The sequence below is a fragment of the Cherax quadricarinatus genome, chromosome 11 (assembly GCF_038502225.1).
Source record: "Cherax quadricarinatus isolate ZL_2023a chromosome 11, ASM3850222v1, whole genome shotgun sequence".
NCBI lineage: Eukaryota > Metazoa > Arthropoda > Malacostraca > Decapoda > Parastacidae > Cherax > Cherax quadricarinatus.
Genome location: NC_091302.1, coordinates 4,942,966 through 4,961,526, shown reverse-complemented (window position 1 = coordinate 4,961,526; position 18,561 = coordinate 4,942,966). Strand labels below are relative to the sequence as shown.

Here is an 18,561-nt window from a genome sequence, read left to right as displayed (position 1 = left end):
AAGGCATAGAATTAGGGGGGAGATGATTGAGGTGTATAAATGGAAAACAGGAATTAATAAAGGGGATGCAAATAGCATGCTAAAAATATATAACATAGACAGGACTTGCAGCAGTGGCTTTAAATTGGAAAAATTCAGATTCAGGAAGGATATAGGAAAGCACTGGTTTGGTAATAGAGTTGTGGATGAGTGGAACAAACCCCCGAGTACCGTCATAGATGCTAAGACGTTGTGTTGTTTTAAAAATAGGTTGGATAAATACATGAGTGGGTGTGGGTGGGTGTGAGTTGGACCTGACTAGCTTGTGTCGGATGCAGTGCTCCTCCGTTAACCCTTTGAGGGTCGACAGGCCCTCTCCGAAACTCGTTCTCAGGGTCGGCCAAATTTAAAAAAAAAAAAAAATTATTTTCTCTTATGAAAAGATAGAGAATCTTTTCCCGATCATAACGACACCAAAAGTTTGAAATTTGATAGAAAACTTACGGAATTATGCTCTCGCAAAGTTAGCGGTCTCGGCGATGTTTACGCATCGGCGATTTTGCCCACTTTGAGCCCCATTTTCGGCCAATTTCACTGTACTAGTCGACAAAAAACATGAATATTTCGCTAGAACTCCATTTTTTCTATCGAATGGGTGCAAGAAACCACCCATTTATAAATTCTACTATCCAGTACAGTGGTCAGAATTTAGCAATTTTGCCAATTTCACACAAATTTCAAAAGATGCCAATTTCCGAATAGGGTCCAGAATAAACAAGAAAGACATTCCTGGAACTAAAATGACATTTCCTCTAGTCATTAGTCACGTCTCAAGGCCCCTCTTATATTCTTTTGCTTTCCACTTTGAATTTTTATTCTCACAAAAAATATAAGATTTACTGTTATGCAGACTACTGCATTAGTGTAAAAAATGGTATAAATATTATTGGTGCACTTGTGAAAGAATATTAGACTCACCAGTTGACGTGTATTGCACGCTTGGCACGATTTGTTTACTTTTGAAGTTTGCTAAAAATCGAACATTTCTGCTACTTTGAGCTCAATTTCAAGGCACCTTTCATTGTAAAACCAGTCAAAATCATCTCAATTTCAGTAATATGTCTTCCATTCTATAAAATGAGACCAAGAAAACTAGAATACAACAATAAATACCATACGAAAATACACTGCAAAGTCGCTGATTTATTAAAAAAAAATGGTCAAAGTTTTTTTTCTCTCATTATGCACTGTGTGCTGCAGGATTTTTTTTAGACTGTGCACACTGACCACATAGACCCATTCTTTCATATGAAGGCCTACCAGCTTTCTCCCACTAGATTTGAGGCCGCTAGAATTTATGAGTACTAGTACGTCAAAAACCCCTACGCGTAAGACGTACTAGTACGACGAAAACCCTCAAAGGGTTAAGTGATGTGTCTGACCTCACTGGGTCAGGGCATTGGCTTAAGCTGGTGGGAGAATTGGACCTGCCTCGCATAGGCAATAGTCCTGTTGTAGTGTTCCTTCTTTTGTTTCTTATATAGCTCTGTATTGGGGTTGTTGAGGTGGTTTGGACATTTAAAGAGGATGGAGCAAAATAGAATTACTTGGAGGTTGTATCAGTCTGTAGTGGAGGGAAGGTAGGGTAAAGGTCACCCTAGGAAAGGTTGGAGGGATGGGGTAAAGGAGGTTTTGTACACAAGCGACTTGGACATCCAGAAGGTGTGTGTGAGCTTGTTAGATAGGAGTGACTGGAGGCAAGTGGATTTTATAACTTGACTAGCTGCTGGAGTGTGAGCAAGGTAACATTTATGAAGAGATTCAGGAAAACTGGTTAGCCGGGCTTGAGGCCTGGAGGTGGGAAGTACAGTACTTGCACTCTGAAGAAGGGGTGGGGATATTTGCTGTTTAGAGAGGCATCTGAACTGTAGTATTGGCAAGCCTCTGGCAAGACAGTGAGTGATGGTGAAAGTGCTTGTTTATCACTCACTTGATTAATTATTAACTTTCCTTGGTTTGAAAATGTGTTTGTTCATCGTATGCTCATTTGGCCATGCAGAAAATAATACCGAACTTGGATTATGTATGTATTATAATTAGTAACAGTTACAGTTGTTTGGCTGAGGGATTGTTGTTACAATTTTCTAAGGGTGTTCTTTATTTATTTTATTTGTGCATACTGTATTTATAAGAAAACAAAATTAGTAGAGAAGGTAATTCTAAACCTACCAAAGAGCAATTGCCCTTAGATTTCTCCTCCGATGGATTGGAGCTGAATAGCGTACCTTTTACTCTTCTAGAATTAGAGTACAGTGGAACCTCAAAAATCGAACTTAATCCGTTCCAGGAGCTAGTTCTAAATTCGAAAAGTCTGAAATTCGAAGCAATATTTCCCATAAGAAATAATGGAAATACAATTAATCCGTTCCAGATACCCAAAAATATTCACACAAAAAATACATTTTATAGAGATTAATTACAGTTTTCCATACAACAAATGCTATAGTTTTTAATTTTGTATAGTAATACATATAAAATAACATTTTTGCTTACCTTTATTGAAGATTGGTGATGGCATCTGGAAGATAGGGAGGAGGAGAGAGGGAGTTGGGGTTAGTGTTTGGAAGGAGAATCCCCCTCCATGAGGACTTCAGGTAAAGCCCTCTCTGGGGTTACTTCCCTTCTCTGTCTTTTAATGCCACTAGGACCAGCTTGAGAGTCACTGGACCCCTGTCTCACAAAATAACTGTCCACAGTTCTCTGTTTCTGGTGCCTCTTTAACATTTCCCTAAAATGGGACATGGTTCTGTCACTGAACTTGTTGCAAAGATGGCTTGTTTCAGCTTGTTCAGGGTGGTACTTCTGCACAAACATTTGGACATCATTTCACTTGGCACAAATCTCCTTAATCTTTGAAGAAGGCACCTCATCCACTCCCTCTTCCTTCTCCTCTGAAGCAAGTTCCTCAGCTGTGGTCTGATACTGCTCCAGATGAAGCTCTTGCAGCTCTTCAGTGGTTAGCTCTTCCCTGTGGTCCTCCACCAACTCTTCCACATCCTCACCACTCACGAACCCCAGGGTGTTCCCCCAATGCCACAATAGAGTCCACAACAGGCAGAGGGTGAGCTGGGTCAGGGTCAGGGTCAGCCTCAAACCCTTCAAAATCCCTCTTTTGGACACAGTCTGGCCACAATTATCTTCAAGCAGAGTTCAAAGTCCTGGAAGTCACTCCCTCCCAAGCCTTACCTATAAGGCTTATGGAGTTGTAGATGTTGAAGTGATTCCTCCAGAACTCTCTTAGGGTCAACTTAAGTGTCTGTGGTCACTTTAAAGCACTTTTCAAACACTGCTTTTGTGTAGAGATTTTTGAAGTTAGAAATGACCTGCTGGTCCATGGGCTGGAGGAGAGGAGTGGTGTTAGGAGGCAAGAACTTCACTTTTATAAAACTGAAGTCCTTAGACAAGAGGTCTAATAAGTTTGGAAGATGAGCAGGAGCATTGTCCATTAACAGGAGGCACTTGAGTGGCAATTTCTTTTCCTGGAGGTATTTTTTCACACTGGGGCTAAACACTTCATAGACCCACTCTTTGAAAATTTGTCTTGTGACCCATGCCTTATGATTAGCTTTCCACAAGACACATAACTTGTTCTTAAAGACATTGTTTTTCTTAAACACTGGGATTTTCTGAATGATACACAAGTAAAGGCTTCACTTTAAAATCATCACTAGCATTTGCACAGAACAAAAGAGTAAGCCTGTCTTTCATAGGCTTGTGTCCTGGCAGTGCCTTTTCCTCCTGTGTGATGAAGGTCCTTTTTGGCATTTTCTTCCAAAACAAGCCTGTTTCATCACAATTACACACTTGTTCAGGTTTCAATTCTTCACTGTCTATGTATCCCTTAAACTCCTGTACAAACTTCTCAGCCGCCCGTTTGTCTGAACTGGCTGCCTCACCATGTCTTACTATATTGTGTATGCCACTACGCTTCTTAAATCTCTCAAACCAGCCTCTGCTGGCCTTAAATTCACTATCAGCACTGGTTCCAGGAGTTTTCTGTACCAGATCAGCATGCAACTTCCTTGCCTTTTCGCATATAATCGTCTCTGAAACACTATCACCTGCAATCTCTCTATCCTTGATCCACACCAGCAACAACTTCTCAACCTCTTCAACTATATGTGGTCTTCTTTTGGTTAGCATATTAACACCTTTCGCAACATAAGCTTCCTTGATTTGTTCTTTCTTTGCCAGGATAGAACCGATTGTCGACTTGTTTTTCCCATACATCCTGGCAAGCTCAACAAGTCTCACACCACTCTCATACTTCTGTATTATTTCCTTTTTCACATCTATGGTGTTTCTCACTTTCTTTACCACAGGGGTACCACTAGCAAGTTTCTTTGGGCCCATGGTAGCTTATTTCACAGTCCCACAAGCACTAAACACAACGAAATAATCATAAAATGCGTGAATGAGAGCACAGGTTAGTGTTCACTCAAGCATAAACAAAGCTAGACTGCTCACGGCACCTGCGCGGGGATGCTGACAGAGCAGGCCGGCAGACAGGTCCCGTACCCGGCGGTCCGAAAATAGGGGCGCATTCGATAATAGGGACACAGTTTGTCCGAAAAAATGGTCCTATTTTCAAAACGTTCGATATATGATATGTTCGATTTTTGAGGTTCCACTGTACACGCTTTCCATTTGTCGGCTGTCGGCACCGGGCTCTGGTGGTATCCACATCAGTTTGCTACACCATTTCCATTCTCTGGCCCTTCCCGTTCTTTTATGTCTTTTCAATCTAATTTAAGAGCGAGGGGTTCTCCCACAACACTGGAAATCAGCTATTGTACTACTGTTTCGCAAACTGGGCACCTCAGGGTTTGATACCTCTCACTACCGTCCCATTGCCCTGACTAGTGTGGTCTGCTTTGTGATGGAACGATTGGTGAATAGATGTGTGATGTGGTTCTTAGAGACACACAATAGCCTTTCTTCTCACCAATATGGCTTTCGCAAAGGCCGCTCTGCTTTAGACCCCTTGCTCCACTTAAATACGTATATTCAAAATGACTTTGCTAACAGCAATTCTGTCCTAGCGGTCTTATTTGATCTAGAGAAGGCATATAACACCACTTGGAGGTATAACATTCTAGCCCAAGCCCACTCCTTAGGCCTCTGCGGCAATCTGCCAAACTTCATATCTGCTCTCTTGTCCATTAGACATTTTCGGGTCCGTATTGGCACCTCGCTTTCCTCGGACTTTGTACAAGCCAAAGGAGTCCCACAAGGTTGTGTCCTCAATACAGTGGACCCCCGGTTAACGATATTTTTTCATTCCAGAAGTATGTTCAGGTGCCAGTACTGACCGAATTTGTTCCCATAAGGAATATTGTGAAGTAGATTAGTCCATTTCAGACCCCCAAACATACACGTACAAACGCACTTACATAAATACACTTACATAATTGGATGCATTGGGAGGTGATCGTTAAGCGGGGGTCCACTGTACTACTCTTTTTCTCTTATCTATAAATGACCTCCCTTCCGTTCTTCCTTCGCATATTTGGTCATCACTTTATGTTGATGACTTCGCTATAGCTTACTCAGGCACTGCCTGTCAACTAGTAGCAGCCTCCCTTCAGGTTGTGATAGACTAAGTCTCCCATTGGACCACTTCTCATGACTTCAAATTTTCCAGTACGAAAACCCGATTCATTACCTTCACTAGACATTCTCTTATACCAGATACTCCCTTGTACTTACACGATTTAGCCATGGTCGGCTAAATCTCCTTAAGGTTCTCGCACATCGTTCATGGGGAGCAGAACGTTGCACTCTCCTCCGTTTGCATTCCACCCTAGTCTTGTCCAAGCTAGATTATGGTGACCAAATCTATTCTGCAGCCTCTCCCACAACTCTAAGTTAGTTCCTATTCATCACCAAGGTCTTCATCTGTGCCTTGGTGCCTTTTGTTTGTCCCCTGTTGAGAGCCTCTATGCAGAAGCGAATTTTCCGTAACCTGTCTGATCGCTGTGATGCTCATTGCCATCGCTATTATGTTCGATCTCATGACCTCTACAATCGTTCTGTATATAGGATAGTCACTGATGTTAATAGACGTTCTTTATTTGTTTGTCGTCCCTGTTAACTCGTCCCTTTTCTCTCGGCCTACATTCACTCTTGTCTTCTCTTCAGTTACCACCCTTGTATGTTCATGCAGTGTCTCACTTTTCCCTGCCCAACCTTTGGCAAGTTCCAGCTGTTCATGTCTGTTCTTTCCCACTGCCATGCACGAAAGCCCAACTACCTACGGTGGTTTCCCGCTCTCTTTTTCTTGACCAGTTCCGCTCTCATTCTCGTGCCATCTCGGTGTACACCAATGGTTCTAAGTTTTCTGATGGCGTCGGATTTGCAGCAGTGTTTCCAGACGGTGTCGTGCGAGTGCATTTATTATCCTCAGTTAGCATTTTTACGGCTTAATTGTATGCCATTCTTGTAGCACTTATCCGTATTGCATTTATGCCTGTGTCACCATTTGTGGTCATTTCAGACTCCCTTAGTGCTTTGCAGGCTATATGGAAATTTGATACACCTCACCCCCTAGTTCTTCGTATCCAACTTTGGTTACACTGTATCTCTAGCAAAGACAGAGATATTGTTTTCTGTTGCGTCCCTGGTCATGTTGACGTGCAGGGCAATGAACAGGCAGACACTGCTGCACGGTAAGCAGTACATGATCTCCCAGTTTTACATAGAGGTGTTCCATTCACGCACTATTTTCCTGTAATTGCTACTCACCTTCACATCTGTTGGCAACAACATTGGTCTGATCTGCTCCATAACAAACTTCATTCTATTAAACCGAGTATAGTATTCTTACGGTCTTCTTGTCATCAGTGTCGAGGTTGGGAGACTACTTTCTCCCGTCTTCGCATAGGCCACACTCGTCTTACTCACGGGTGTCTCATGGAGAGGTGCCCGGTTCCTCTGTGAGAATTGTCAAGTTCCAGTATCTGTTAGCCACATTCTGTTGGACTGTCCACTCAATCAACGAGCACTCAGAATTTACTTCCAACGTCATCTCTGCTTCTCCATGGGGAAGTGGAACAGAATTCTTCCTCTGTAAGCCATGCGTGTCGTAAGAGGCGACTAAAGTGCTGGAAGCAAGAGGCTAGTAACGCCTTCTCCTGTATATATTACTAAATGTAAAAGGAGAAACTTTCGTTTTTTCTTTTGGGCCACCCCGCCTCAGTGGGATATGGCCAGTGTGTTGAAAGAAAAATCGTCTCTGCTTTGCTGTCATTTCTTTACCTTCCCTTCTTGCTGATGGACCCTTTTTAATCCAGAATCTCTCATTGACTTTTTGACAGAAACTAATTTACTACACAAACTCTGATGATGATGTCTCTAGCACTCTCCTCAGTCCTTTCTACCTTAATCTCTAGCTACCCTCTACCCCTGTACTATCCACTGCCCCACTGCACTTAATAACCTAATAATCATCCCTCTCCCTCTTGCTGCCCATTACTCCTGCATCCTTCCCTGCCCTTCTGCTCTGTATAACCCTTGTGGATTAGTGCTTCTTTTTTATTATAATAATAATCATTTATAGGTAGGTTGGTAGACAGCAACCACCCAGGGAGGTACTACCGTCCTGCCAAGTGAGTGTAAAACGAAAGCCTGTAATTGTTTTACATGATGGTAGGATTGCTGGTGTGTTTTGTCTGTCTCATAAATATGCAAGATTACAGGTACGTCTTGCTACTTCTACTTACACTTAGGTCACACTACACATACATGTACACGTTTATTTATACACACTCATCTGAGTTTTCTTTGATTTTATCTTAATAGTTCTTGGTCTTATTACTTTTCCTTTTATATCCATGGGGAAGTGGAATAAGAATCTTTCCTCCGTAAGCCATGCGTGTTGTAAAAGTCAACTAAAATGCCGGGAACAATGGGCTAGTAACCCCTTTTCCTGTAAAGATTACTAAAAAGAATAAGAAGAAGAAAATTGTCAAAGTGGGAAGTCTGAATGTGCGTGGATGTTGTGCAAATGATAAGAAAGAGATGATTGTGGATGTTATGAATGAGAAGAAACTGGATGTCCTGGCTTTAAGTGAAACAAAGCTGAAAGGGGTGGGAGAGTTTCAATGGAGAGGAATAAATGGGATTTAGGTCAGGGGTTTCAAATAGAGTTAGAGCTAAAGAAGGAGTAGCAATAATGTTGAAGGATAAGCTATGGCAGGAAAAGAGGGACTACAAATGCATAAATTCAAGGATTATGTGGAGTAAAATAAAGATTGGATGTGAAAAGTGGGTTATAGTAAGCGTGTATGCACCTGGAGAAGAAAGAAGTGTAGAGGAGAGAGAGAGATTCTGGGAAATGTTGAGTGAATGCGTGGGGAGTTTTGAATCAAGTGTGAGAGTAATGGTGGTTGGGGATTTCAATGCTAAAGTGGGTAAAAATGTTATGGAGGGAGTAGTAGGTAAATTTGGGGTGCCAGGGGTAAATGTAAATGGGGAGCCTTTAATTGAGCTATGTGTAGAAAGAAATTTGGTAATAAGTAATACATATTTTATGAAAAAGAGGATAAATAAATATACAAGGTATGATGTAGCATGTAATGAAAGTAGTTTGTTAGATTATGTATTGGTGGATAAAAGGTTGATGGGTAGGCTCCAGGATGTACATGTTTATAGAGGGGCAACTGATATGTCAGATCATTATTTAGTTGTAGCTACAGTTAGAGTAAGAGGTAGATGGGAAAAGAGGAAGGTGGCAACAACAAGTAAGAGGGAGGTGAAAGTGTATAAACTAAGGGAGGAGGAAGTTCAGGCGAGATATAAGCGACTATTGGCAGAAAGGTGGGCTAGTGCAAAGATGAGTAGTGGGGGGGTTGAAGAGGGTTGGAATAGTTTTAAAAATGCAGTATTAGAATGTGGGGCAGAAGTTTGTGGTTATAGGAGGGTGGGGGCAGGAGGAAAGAGGAGTGATTGGTGGAATGATGAAGTAAAGGGTGTGATAAAAGAGAAAAAGGTAGCTTACGAGAGGTTTTTACAAAGCAGAAGTGTTATAAGAAGAGCAGAGTATATGGAGAGTAAAAGAAAGGTGAAGAGAGTGGTGAGAGAGTGCAAAAGGAGAGCAGATGAAAGAGTGGGAGAGGCACTGTCAAGAAATTTTAATGAAAATAAGAAAAAATTTTGGAGTGAGTTAAACAAGTTAAGAAAGCCTAGGGAAAGTATGGATTTGTCCATTAAAAACAGAGTAGGGGAGTTAGTAGATGGGGAGAGTGAGGTATTAGGTAGATGGCGAGAATATTTTGAGGAACTTTTAAATGTTGAGGAAGAAAGGGAGGCGGTAATTTCATGCACTGGCCAGGGAGGTATACCATCTTTTAGGAGTGAAGAAGAGCGAAATGTAAGTGTGGTGGAGGTACGTGAGGCATTACGTAGAATGAAAGAGGGTAAAGCAGCTGGAACTGATGGGATCATGACAGAAATGTTAAAAGCAGGGGGGATATAGTGTTGGAGTGGTTGGTACTTTTGTTTAATAAATGTATGAAAGAGGGGAAGGTACCTAGGGATTGGCAGAGAGCATGTATAGTCCCTTTATATAAAGGGAAAGGGGACAAAAGAGATTGTAAAAATTATAGAGGAATAAGTTTACTGAGTATACCAGGAAAAGTATACGGTAGAGTTATAATTGAAAGAATTAGAGGTAAGACAGAATGTAGAATTGCTGATGAGCAAGGAGGCTTCAGAGTGGGTAGGGGATGTGTAAATCAAGTGTTTACATTGAAGCATATATGTGAACAGTATTTAGATAAAGGTAGGGAAGTTTTTATTGCATTTATGGATTTAGAAAAGGCATATGATAGAGTGGATAGAGGAGCAATGTGGCAGATGTTGCAAGTTTATGGAATAGGTGGTAAGTTACTAAATGCTGTAAAGAGCTTTTATGAGGATAGTGAGGCTCAGGTTAGGGTGTGTAGAAGAGAGGGAGAATACTTCCCGGTAAAAGTAGGTCTTAGACAGGGATGTGTAATGTCACCATGGTTGTTTAATATATTTATAGATGGGGTTGTAAAAGAAGTAAATGCTAGGATGTTCGGGAGAGGGGTGGGATTAAATTATGGGGAATCAAATTCAAAATGGGAATTGACAGTTACTTTTTGCAGATGATACTGTGCTTATGGGAGATTCTAAAGAAAAATTGCAAAGGTTAATGGATGAGTTTGAGAATGTGTGTAAAGGTAGAAAGTTGAAAGTGAACATAGAAAAGAGTAAGGTGATGAGGGTATCAAATGATTTAGATAAAGAAAAATTGGATATCAAATTGGGGAGGAGGAGTATGGAAGAAGTGAATGTTTTCAGATACTTGGGAGTTGACGTGTCGGCGGATGGATTTATGAAGGATGAGGTTAATCATAGAATTGATGAGGGAAAAAAAGGTGAGTGGTGCGTTGAGGTATATGTGGAGTCAAAAAACATTATCTATGGAGGCAAAGAAGGGAATGTATGAAAGTATAGTAGTACCAACACTCTTATATGGATGTGAAGCTTGGGTGGTAAATGCAGCAGCGAGGAGACGGTTGGAGGCAGTGGAGATGTCCTGTTTAAGGGCAATGTGTGGTGTAAATATTATGCAGAAAATTCGGAGTGTGGAAATTAGGAGAAGGTGTGGAGTTAATAAAAGCATTAGTCAGAGGGCAGAAGAGGGGTTGTTGAGGTGGTTTGGTCATTTAGAGAGAATGGATCAAAGTAGAATGACAACACAGAAAGCATATAAATCTATAGGGGAAGGAAAGAGGGGTAGGGGTCGTCCTCGAAAGGGTTGGAAAGAGGGGGTAAAGGAGGTTTTGTGGGCAAGGGGCTTGGACTTCCAGCAAGCGTGCATGAGCGTGTTAGGAGTGAATGGAGACGAATGATACTTGGAACCTGACGATCTGTTGGAGTGTGAGCAGGGTAATATTTAGTGAAGGGATTCAGGGAAACCGGTTATTTTCATATAGTCGGACTTGAGTCCTGGAAATGGGAAGTACAATGCCTGCACTTTAAAGGAGGGGGTTGGGATATTGGCAGTTTGGAGGGATATGTTGTGTATCTTTATACGTATATGCTTCTAAACTGTTGTATTCTGAGCACCTCTGCAAAAGCAGTGATAATGTGTGAGTGTGGTGAAAGTGTTGAATGATGATGAAAGTATTTTCTTTTTGGGGATTTTCTTTCTTTTTTGGGTCACCCTGCCTCGGTGGGAGACGACCGACTTGTTGAAAAAAAAAAAAATAATCATTTAGTTGTGATCTATTGAACTTTGTGTAATTGTAGCAGCAAATTTGATTGAGAGAGGAATAGTTAGAAATTGAGGTACAGCAGTTTCAACTTCAAATATTGTATTAGTCAGTCTCTTAGACTACATATAGCCTTCTAGTCTTAATTTCTAAACTGACTGTTAGTAGTAGGTTGGTAGATGATGACAATCCAAGCTACTGTCTTGCCAAATGAGTGTGAAATGAAAGCCTGTTAAATGTTTTGTAATAGCAGGATTGTTATTGTTTTCTTTGGCCCATGAGCTCATAAAATAACAAGTAAATCTTACAAAATACTACATACATTCAGTATACTTAGTGTTTACTTTTCTCTGTGTTTCTAAAGTTCTGTAATACCACCCCTCCTCACTTACCGACGTACTCGTTTACTGATGACTCGGACTTACGACGGGCTCTCTGACCAGTATGTATACCTAAATAATGTATATTAGAGCTCATTTCCTCTATTCTTTTTATTGCAATATTCACTACATTACTGTATGAACATTTAAAAATATACCAGAAATGTTATAAATGGTGCAAAGGTTGACACAAACCCACTACCATTATAGTATGCTCCTTCGTTTACTGATGTGGTCTTAGGAACGGAACTCTGTCGTTATGTGAGGAGAAGCTGTACTATTTCCATTTCAGTTTAGGAGACAGTATGAGACTGGGCAGAGGGGACGGGGAGGTTGTTGATTATCCTAAGAGTCATTAGCAGATAGTAGATTATTAATATAAATTTTACATGTTACAGCTCTGTGCCAGAACCTCTGACTGGGACAGGACAAAGACCTAAATTGGCGCCATTCTCTCAGCAAACATCTGATAATACTAAACCAAGCTTTTCCTTCACAAAGACTTCTCCTGGTCTTCCTGCCCCAGGTGCTTCTGCAAGTACAAGCTCTTTCTTTGGAACAGCAAAGCCACCAACACCTTCAGTTTTTAATGCCTCATGTGTGCCTACATTTTCTCCATTTTCATCAGCATCAGGTATGCCAATATCAACTACTGGAGATACCAAGGAATCCCATGCTGGTAATGGTGCTCAGCAAACACGAAATACAACTGGTCAGGGACTGAAGTTCACTTTTCAACTACCACAAGCTAGTTCTGTAGCTGGGAGTATTAGTCAGGGTAAACCAGCCCTTAATACCATTAATGTTACTCCCTTAAAAGCCAAATCACCTCCAACAAGAACTGACGTTCCGAAGCAAAATGATGCTCACATTAGTAGCAGATCTCCAGATCCAGCAGCTGTTCTTCCATCATTAATTGCAGGAAAAGAAGTAGATTCAAATCTTATATCAACTATTGCAGCTGCAACGGCTCAGTTTGAGGAAGAACTTCACAGCCATGTTAATGTAAACGAATCCATCAATGAGGTAAATAATAAATATAATGATTACTTGTTTGTTAACAGGGATGCACAATGTATGGTCTGCAGGCCACATATGGTCCTTGAATGGTGCATTGGCAGCAGTGGCGTGCAGAGGTCTGGTGATGCGTGGGGCCAATTCCTTGATTGTATGCCCCAAAGAAATGTTATGAGAAAGGAAGACATTTTGAATATGTAAACACAGATGAAACATGAAATAGACACTTTATTTAATTTAAATATAAATCAACCAAATTTATTAAGTTCTTTTCCTCAAATGATACTTCCTGTCACGAAACACTTGAACTACTTCACTTTTTACTTCTGCTGTGAGAAATTCTTTTTCAATGCTTATTAAAGCCAGGATAGTCAGTCGCTCTTGTGACATTGAAGACCTCAAGCAGCCCCCTCTGCTTGTTGCTTTTGATGGATGCTCTACATATGTCATGTGTATGCATGTGGGGGGGGGGGGGGCTGAGGAGGGTCACCATTTTCTCTGGACAGAAAGAGTACATCATGTTAAAGGAATAAAGGGCTAACAACTGCCTCTGTAAGGCAGTGAGCCTCCAAAAATTGATTTATCACTGATGCAATTTCAAAATTGCTATCTTATTTTCTCCTCTGATTGGATGCCCCATTTGGATGATGCACGGGGCCAATGCCTTGTCGGCCTCCCCCTCTGCATGCCACTGATTTGCAGTCCTGTGTAAAAATTTCAAATTATCGATGACTTTTACCTTTCATGAGCTTTACTCGGCTAAAAAACTGTACACTTTATAGCTTATTTTTCAGTCATTAATATTTGATGAATTATGAGGTTGTCCATGCCTGGGTTATTGATATTGGACAACCACCACATTTAACACCTGGCATCATATAATTCCTCTCCTTCAAGAGGTTACCTTGATGCTGGTGTAGGGCCCTTCATCTAAAGTTCTGTGGATTTGGAACCTTCTTTCCCTTGCTTTCCTCATGTGCTGTGTGACCCTTACAGGTTTTGCTCTTTCTTAAGACTAATATGAGCCCTGTTTGTTTGGTTTTGATAAGGTGTTCATCTTTTGTATCTTCAGTTCATTTAGCAGCTGTAAGCAACATTCTGACTGGTCAGAAACTTCTGTGATTACCATAGATGATTGAGCCTCTACTATTTGTAGAGCTGAATAAACCACATGGGTTTGATGCTTCATGAAATACAATTAATTAGTTTCCTCATTTATTTCTCTCTTAATGATAACCTGTGTACTTCTGTTGTCTTCATAATACATTCTTCACTGGCGTCCTTCACAAGTACAGGAGGGCTCTGCTTATACAGCAAGTTAGGTTCCAAACCACTGCTGTTAAGTGAAACGTAGCCTTTTTACACTTTCCAATGCATGTAAAAGTCTGCTAACATGTTTACATTGTCATACATGTATATTAAGTGAACAATAGAGCTAGGTCTAAAAACTGCAAATGCAGTACACATATTACAGGTCCGCCATCACAAATCCGGCAATCAGTTATTTGGTTCCTTCAGTTATTCGGCACTAATTTTGCCTAGCATAATTTCAAATTTCCAGGGTTGCCACACAACCTGCTGGTACTGTTTGGTGGTGCTACTTGCTGCTTAAATCGTTCCAATTTCTTTTTCTCCATTTATTGTTTTAACCTGCTTTCTTTTAGCCCACAGCTTATTTGCCTATCACAGTTGATCTAATATGACATAGAAACAATATAAATAACATAAAACATGCCAAATACTCCAGAATGAATAATATTTGGCATAACACCGAGCAGTTCAACGAAGGTATGAAGAGGATATGGTAAACAAATACCATTCTCCTATCCTTGTCTTGGGGCTTATATTAGAGAAAAGGAGTATAGCACAGGGCTAACTGTGATATACACTCGTACTGCACCATAAACATGAAACAAAAAAGTTATTTTCTCTCTTGGCATTCACCAAATTCAACTTCAATAACAAAAACATAAAGTGGGACCAAGTAAACCAAGTCCTAACCGATATAAGCTGGGAAGATACACTAAGCAACACAGACCCCAACTTATGCCTAGAACAGATTAACTCGGTGGCACTCGATGTATGCACAAGGCTTATTCCTCTAAGAAAAAGGAGGAGTAGATGTAAAATAGAAAGAGACAGGCGCTCCCTTTACAGGCGACGGAAAAGAATAACAGAGCGGCTAAAAGAGGTCAATATATCTGAAATGCGTAGGGAGACACTGGTCAGAGAAATAGCAAGCATCGAACTTAAGCTAAAAGAATCCTTTAGGAGTCAGGAATCGCGGGAAGAACTAAAAGCCATAAATGAAATCGAAAGAAACCCAAAGTATTTCTTCTCCTATGCCAAATCAAAATCGAGAACAACGTCCAGTATTGGGCCCCTACTTAAACAAGATGGGTCCTACACAGATGACAGCAAGGAAATGAGTGAGCTACTCAAGTCCCAATATGACTCAGTTTTTAGCAAGCCGCTAACCAGACTGAAAGTCGAAGATCAAAATGAATTTTTTATGAGAGAGCCACAAAATTTGAATAACACAAGCCTATCCGATGTTATCCTGACGCCAAATGACTCCGAACAGGCGATAAATGACATGCCCATGTACTCTGCCCCAGGGCCAGACTCATGGAACTCTGTGTTCATCAAGAACTGCAAGAAGCCCCTATCACGAGCCTTTTCCATCCTATGGAGAGGGAGCATGGACACGGGGGTCGTCCCTCAGTTACTAAAAACAACAGACATAGCCCCACTCCACAAAGGGGGCAGTAAAGCAATAGCAAAGAACTACAGACCAATAGCACTAACATCCCATATCATAAAAATCTTTGAAAGGGTCCTAAGAAGCAAGATCACCACCCATCTAGAAACCCATCAGTTACACAACCCAGGGCAACATGGGTTTAGAACAGGTCGCTCCTGTCTGTCTCAACTATTGGATCACTACGACAAGGTCCTAAATGCACTAGAAGACAAAAAGAATGCAGATGTAATATATACAGACTTTGCAAAAGCCTTCGACAAGTGTGACCATGGCGTAATAGCGCACAAAATGCGTGCTAAAGGAATAACAGGAAAAGTCGGTCGATGGATCTATAATTTCCTCACTAACAGAACACAGAGAGTAGTCGTCAACAGAGTAAAGTCCGAGGCAGCTACGGTGAAAAGCTCTGTTCCACAAGGCACAGTACTAGCTCCCATCTTGTTCCTCATCCTCATATCCGACATAGACAAGGATGTCAGCCACAGCACCGTGTCTTCCTTTGCAGATGACACCCGAATCTGCATGACAGTGTCTTCCATTGCAGACACTGCAAGGCTCCAGGCGGACATCAACCAAATCTTTCAGTGGGCTGCGGAAAACAATATGAAGTTCAACGATGAGAAATTTCAATTACTCAGATATGGTAAACATGAGGAAATTAAATCTTCATCAGAGTACAAAACAAATTCTGGCCACAAAATAGAGCGAAACACCAACGTCAAAGACCTGGGAGTGATTATGTCGGAGGATCTCACCTTCAAGGACCATAACATTGTATCAATCGCATCTGCTAGAAAAATGACAGGATGGATAATGAGAACCTTCAAAACTAGGGAGGCCAAGCCCATGATGACACTCTTCAGGTCACTTGTTCTATCTAGGCTGGAATATTGCTGCACTCTAACAGCACCTTTCAAGGCAGGTGAAATTGCCAACCTAGAAAATGTACAGAGAACTTTCACGGCGCGCATAACGGAGATAAAACACCTCAATTACTGGGAGCGCTTGAGGTTTCTAAACCTGTATTCCCTGGAACGCAGGAGGGAGAGATACATGATTATATACACCTGGAAAATCCTAGAGGGACTAGTACCGAACTTGCACACGAAAATCACTCACTACGAAAGCAAAAGACTTGGCAGACGATGCACCATCCCCCCAATGAAAAGCAGGGGTGTCACTAGCACGTTAAGAGACCATACAATAAGTGTCAGGGGCCCGAGACTGTTCAACTGCCTCCCAGCACACATAAGGGGGATTACCAACAGACCCCTGGCAGTCTTCAAGCTGGCACTGGACAAGCACCTAAAGTCAGTTCCTGATCAGCCGGGCTGTGGCTCGTACGTTGGTTTGCGTGCAGCCAGCAGCAACAGCCTGGTTGATCAGGGGCTGATCCACCAGGAGGCCTGGTCACAGACCGGGCCGCGGGGGCGTTGACCCCCGAAACTCTCTCCAGGTAAACTCCAGGTATCACACATAGCAGCATATGTGTAGAGAACCTAGGATAACCCAAAAAAAGTCAACGTGGCTTATTTTTAGTAGCCATATATGATTTTTGGTAAATATTCGATTCGCAGCCATGGTAGAAACATTAGGCGTGTTTCTTTACACCTGTTGTCTACGTTTACCCATCAGTAAATGGGTGCCTGGGTGTTAGCCGACTAGTGTGGGTGTTATCCTGGGACACTGACCTAATTTTCTTGAAATACTCTGCATAACAAGCGGCTTTCTATGTAGTAGTATGTCACTGATGTCAGCTAGGCCTGTATACCTTGTACATGTACTTGTAGTAAATAAAGATATTATTATTATTATTAATTATTATTATTATTATTACAGGAAAGTGGGTGCAGGAGGGAAGAGGAGCAATTGGTGGAATGATGATGTAAAGAGAGTAGTAAGGGAGAAAAAGTTAGCATATGAGAAGTTTTTACAAAGTAGAAGTGATGCAAGGAGGGAAGAGTATATGGAGAAAAAGAGAGAGGTTAAGAGAGTGGTGAAGCAATGTAAAAAGAGAGCAAACGAGAGAGTGGGTGAGATGTTATCAACAAATTTTGTTGAAAATAAGAAAAAGTTTTGGAGTGAGATTAACAAGTTAAGAAAGCCTAGAGAACAAATGGATTTGTCAGTTAAAAATAGGAGAGGAGAGTTATTAATTGGAGAGTTAGAGGTACTGGGAAGATGGAGGGAATATTTTGAGGAATTGTTAAATGTTAATGAAGATAGGGAAGCTGTGATTTCGTGTATAGGGCAAGGAGGAATAACATCTTGTAGGAGTGAGGAAGAGCCAGTTGTGAGTGTGGGAGAAGTTCATGAGGCAGCAGGTAAAATGAAAGGGGGTAAGGCAGCCGGGACTGATGGGATAAAGATAGAAATGTTAAAAGCAGGTGAGGATATAGTTTTGGAGTGGTTGGTGCAATTATTTAATAAATGTATGGAAGAGGGTAAGGTACCTAGGGATTGGCAGAGAGCATGCATAGTTCCTTTGTATAAAGGCAAAGGGGATAAAAGAGAGTGCAAAAATTATAGGGGGATAAGTCTGCTGAGTATACCTGGTAAAGTGTATGGTAGAGTTATTATTGAAAGAATTAAGAGTAAGACGGAGAATAGGATAGCAGATGAACAAGGAGGCTTTAGGAAAGGTAGGGGGTGTGTGGACCAGGTGTTTACAGTGAAACATATAAGTGAACAGTATTTAGATAAGACTAAAGAGGTCTTTGTGGCATTTATGGATTTGGAAAAGGCGTATGACAGGGTGGATAGGGGGGCAATGTGGCAGATGTATGGTGTAGGAGGTAGGTTACTGAAAGCAGTGAAGAGTTTTTACGAGGATAGTGAGGCTCAAGTTAGAGTATGTAGGAAAGAGGGAAATTATTTCCCAGTAAAAGTAGGCCTTAGACAAGGATGTGTGATGTCACCGTGGTTGTTTAATATATTTATAGATGGGGTTGTAAGAGAAGTAAATGCGAGGGTCTTGACAAGAGGCGTGGAGTTAAAAGATAAAGAATCACACACAAAGTGGGAGTTGTCACAGCTGCTCTTTGCTGATGACACTGTGCTCTTGGGAGATTCTGAAGAGAAGTTGCAGAGATTGGTGGATGAATTTGGTAGGGTGTGC

General features: G+C 41.3%; 1 protein-coding gene across 4 annotated transcripts in view; it reads left to right on the top strand.

Moving 5' to 3' along the window:
- Positions 1-18,561, top strand: part of LOC128687488 (nuclear pore complex protein Nup214) — a 147,393-nt gene that overhangs the window by 43,001 nt on the left and 85,831 nt on the right. For all 4 annotated transcript variants that reach the window (XR_011391858.1, XM_053774953.2, XM_070083914.1 and 1 more), the window contains one exon: positions 12,061-12,688. Coding sequence is in view for 3 of the 4 variants with exons in the window: in XM_053774953.2 (XP_053630928.2) it covers positions 12,061-12,688 (628 nt within the window). In the remaining variant the exon portion in view is untranslated. The remainder of the gene's footprint in view (positions 1-12,060; positions 12,689-18,561) is intronic.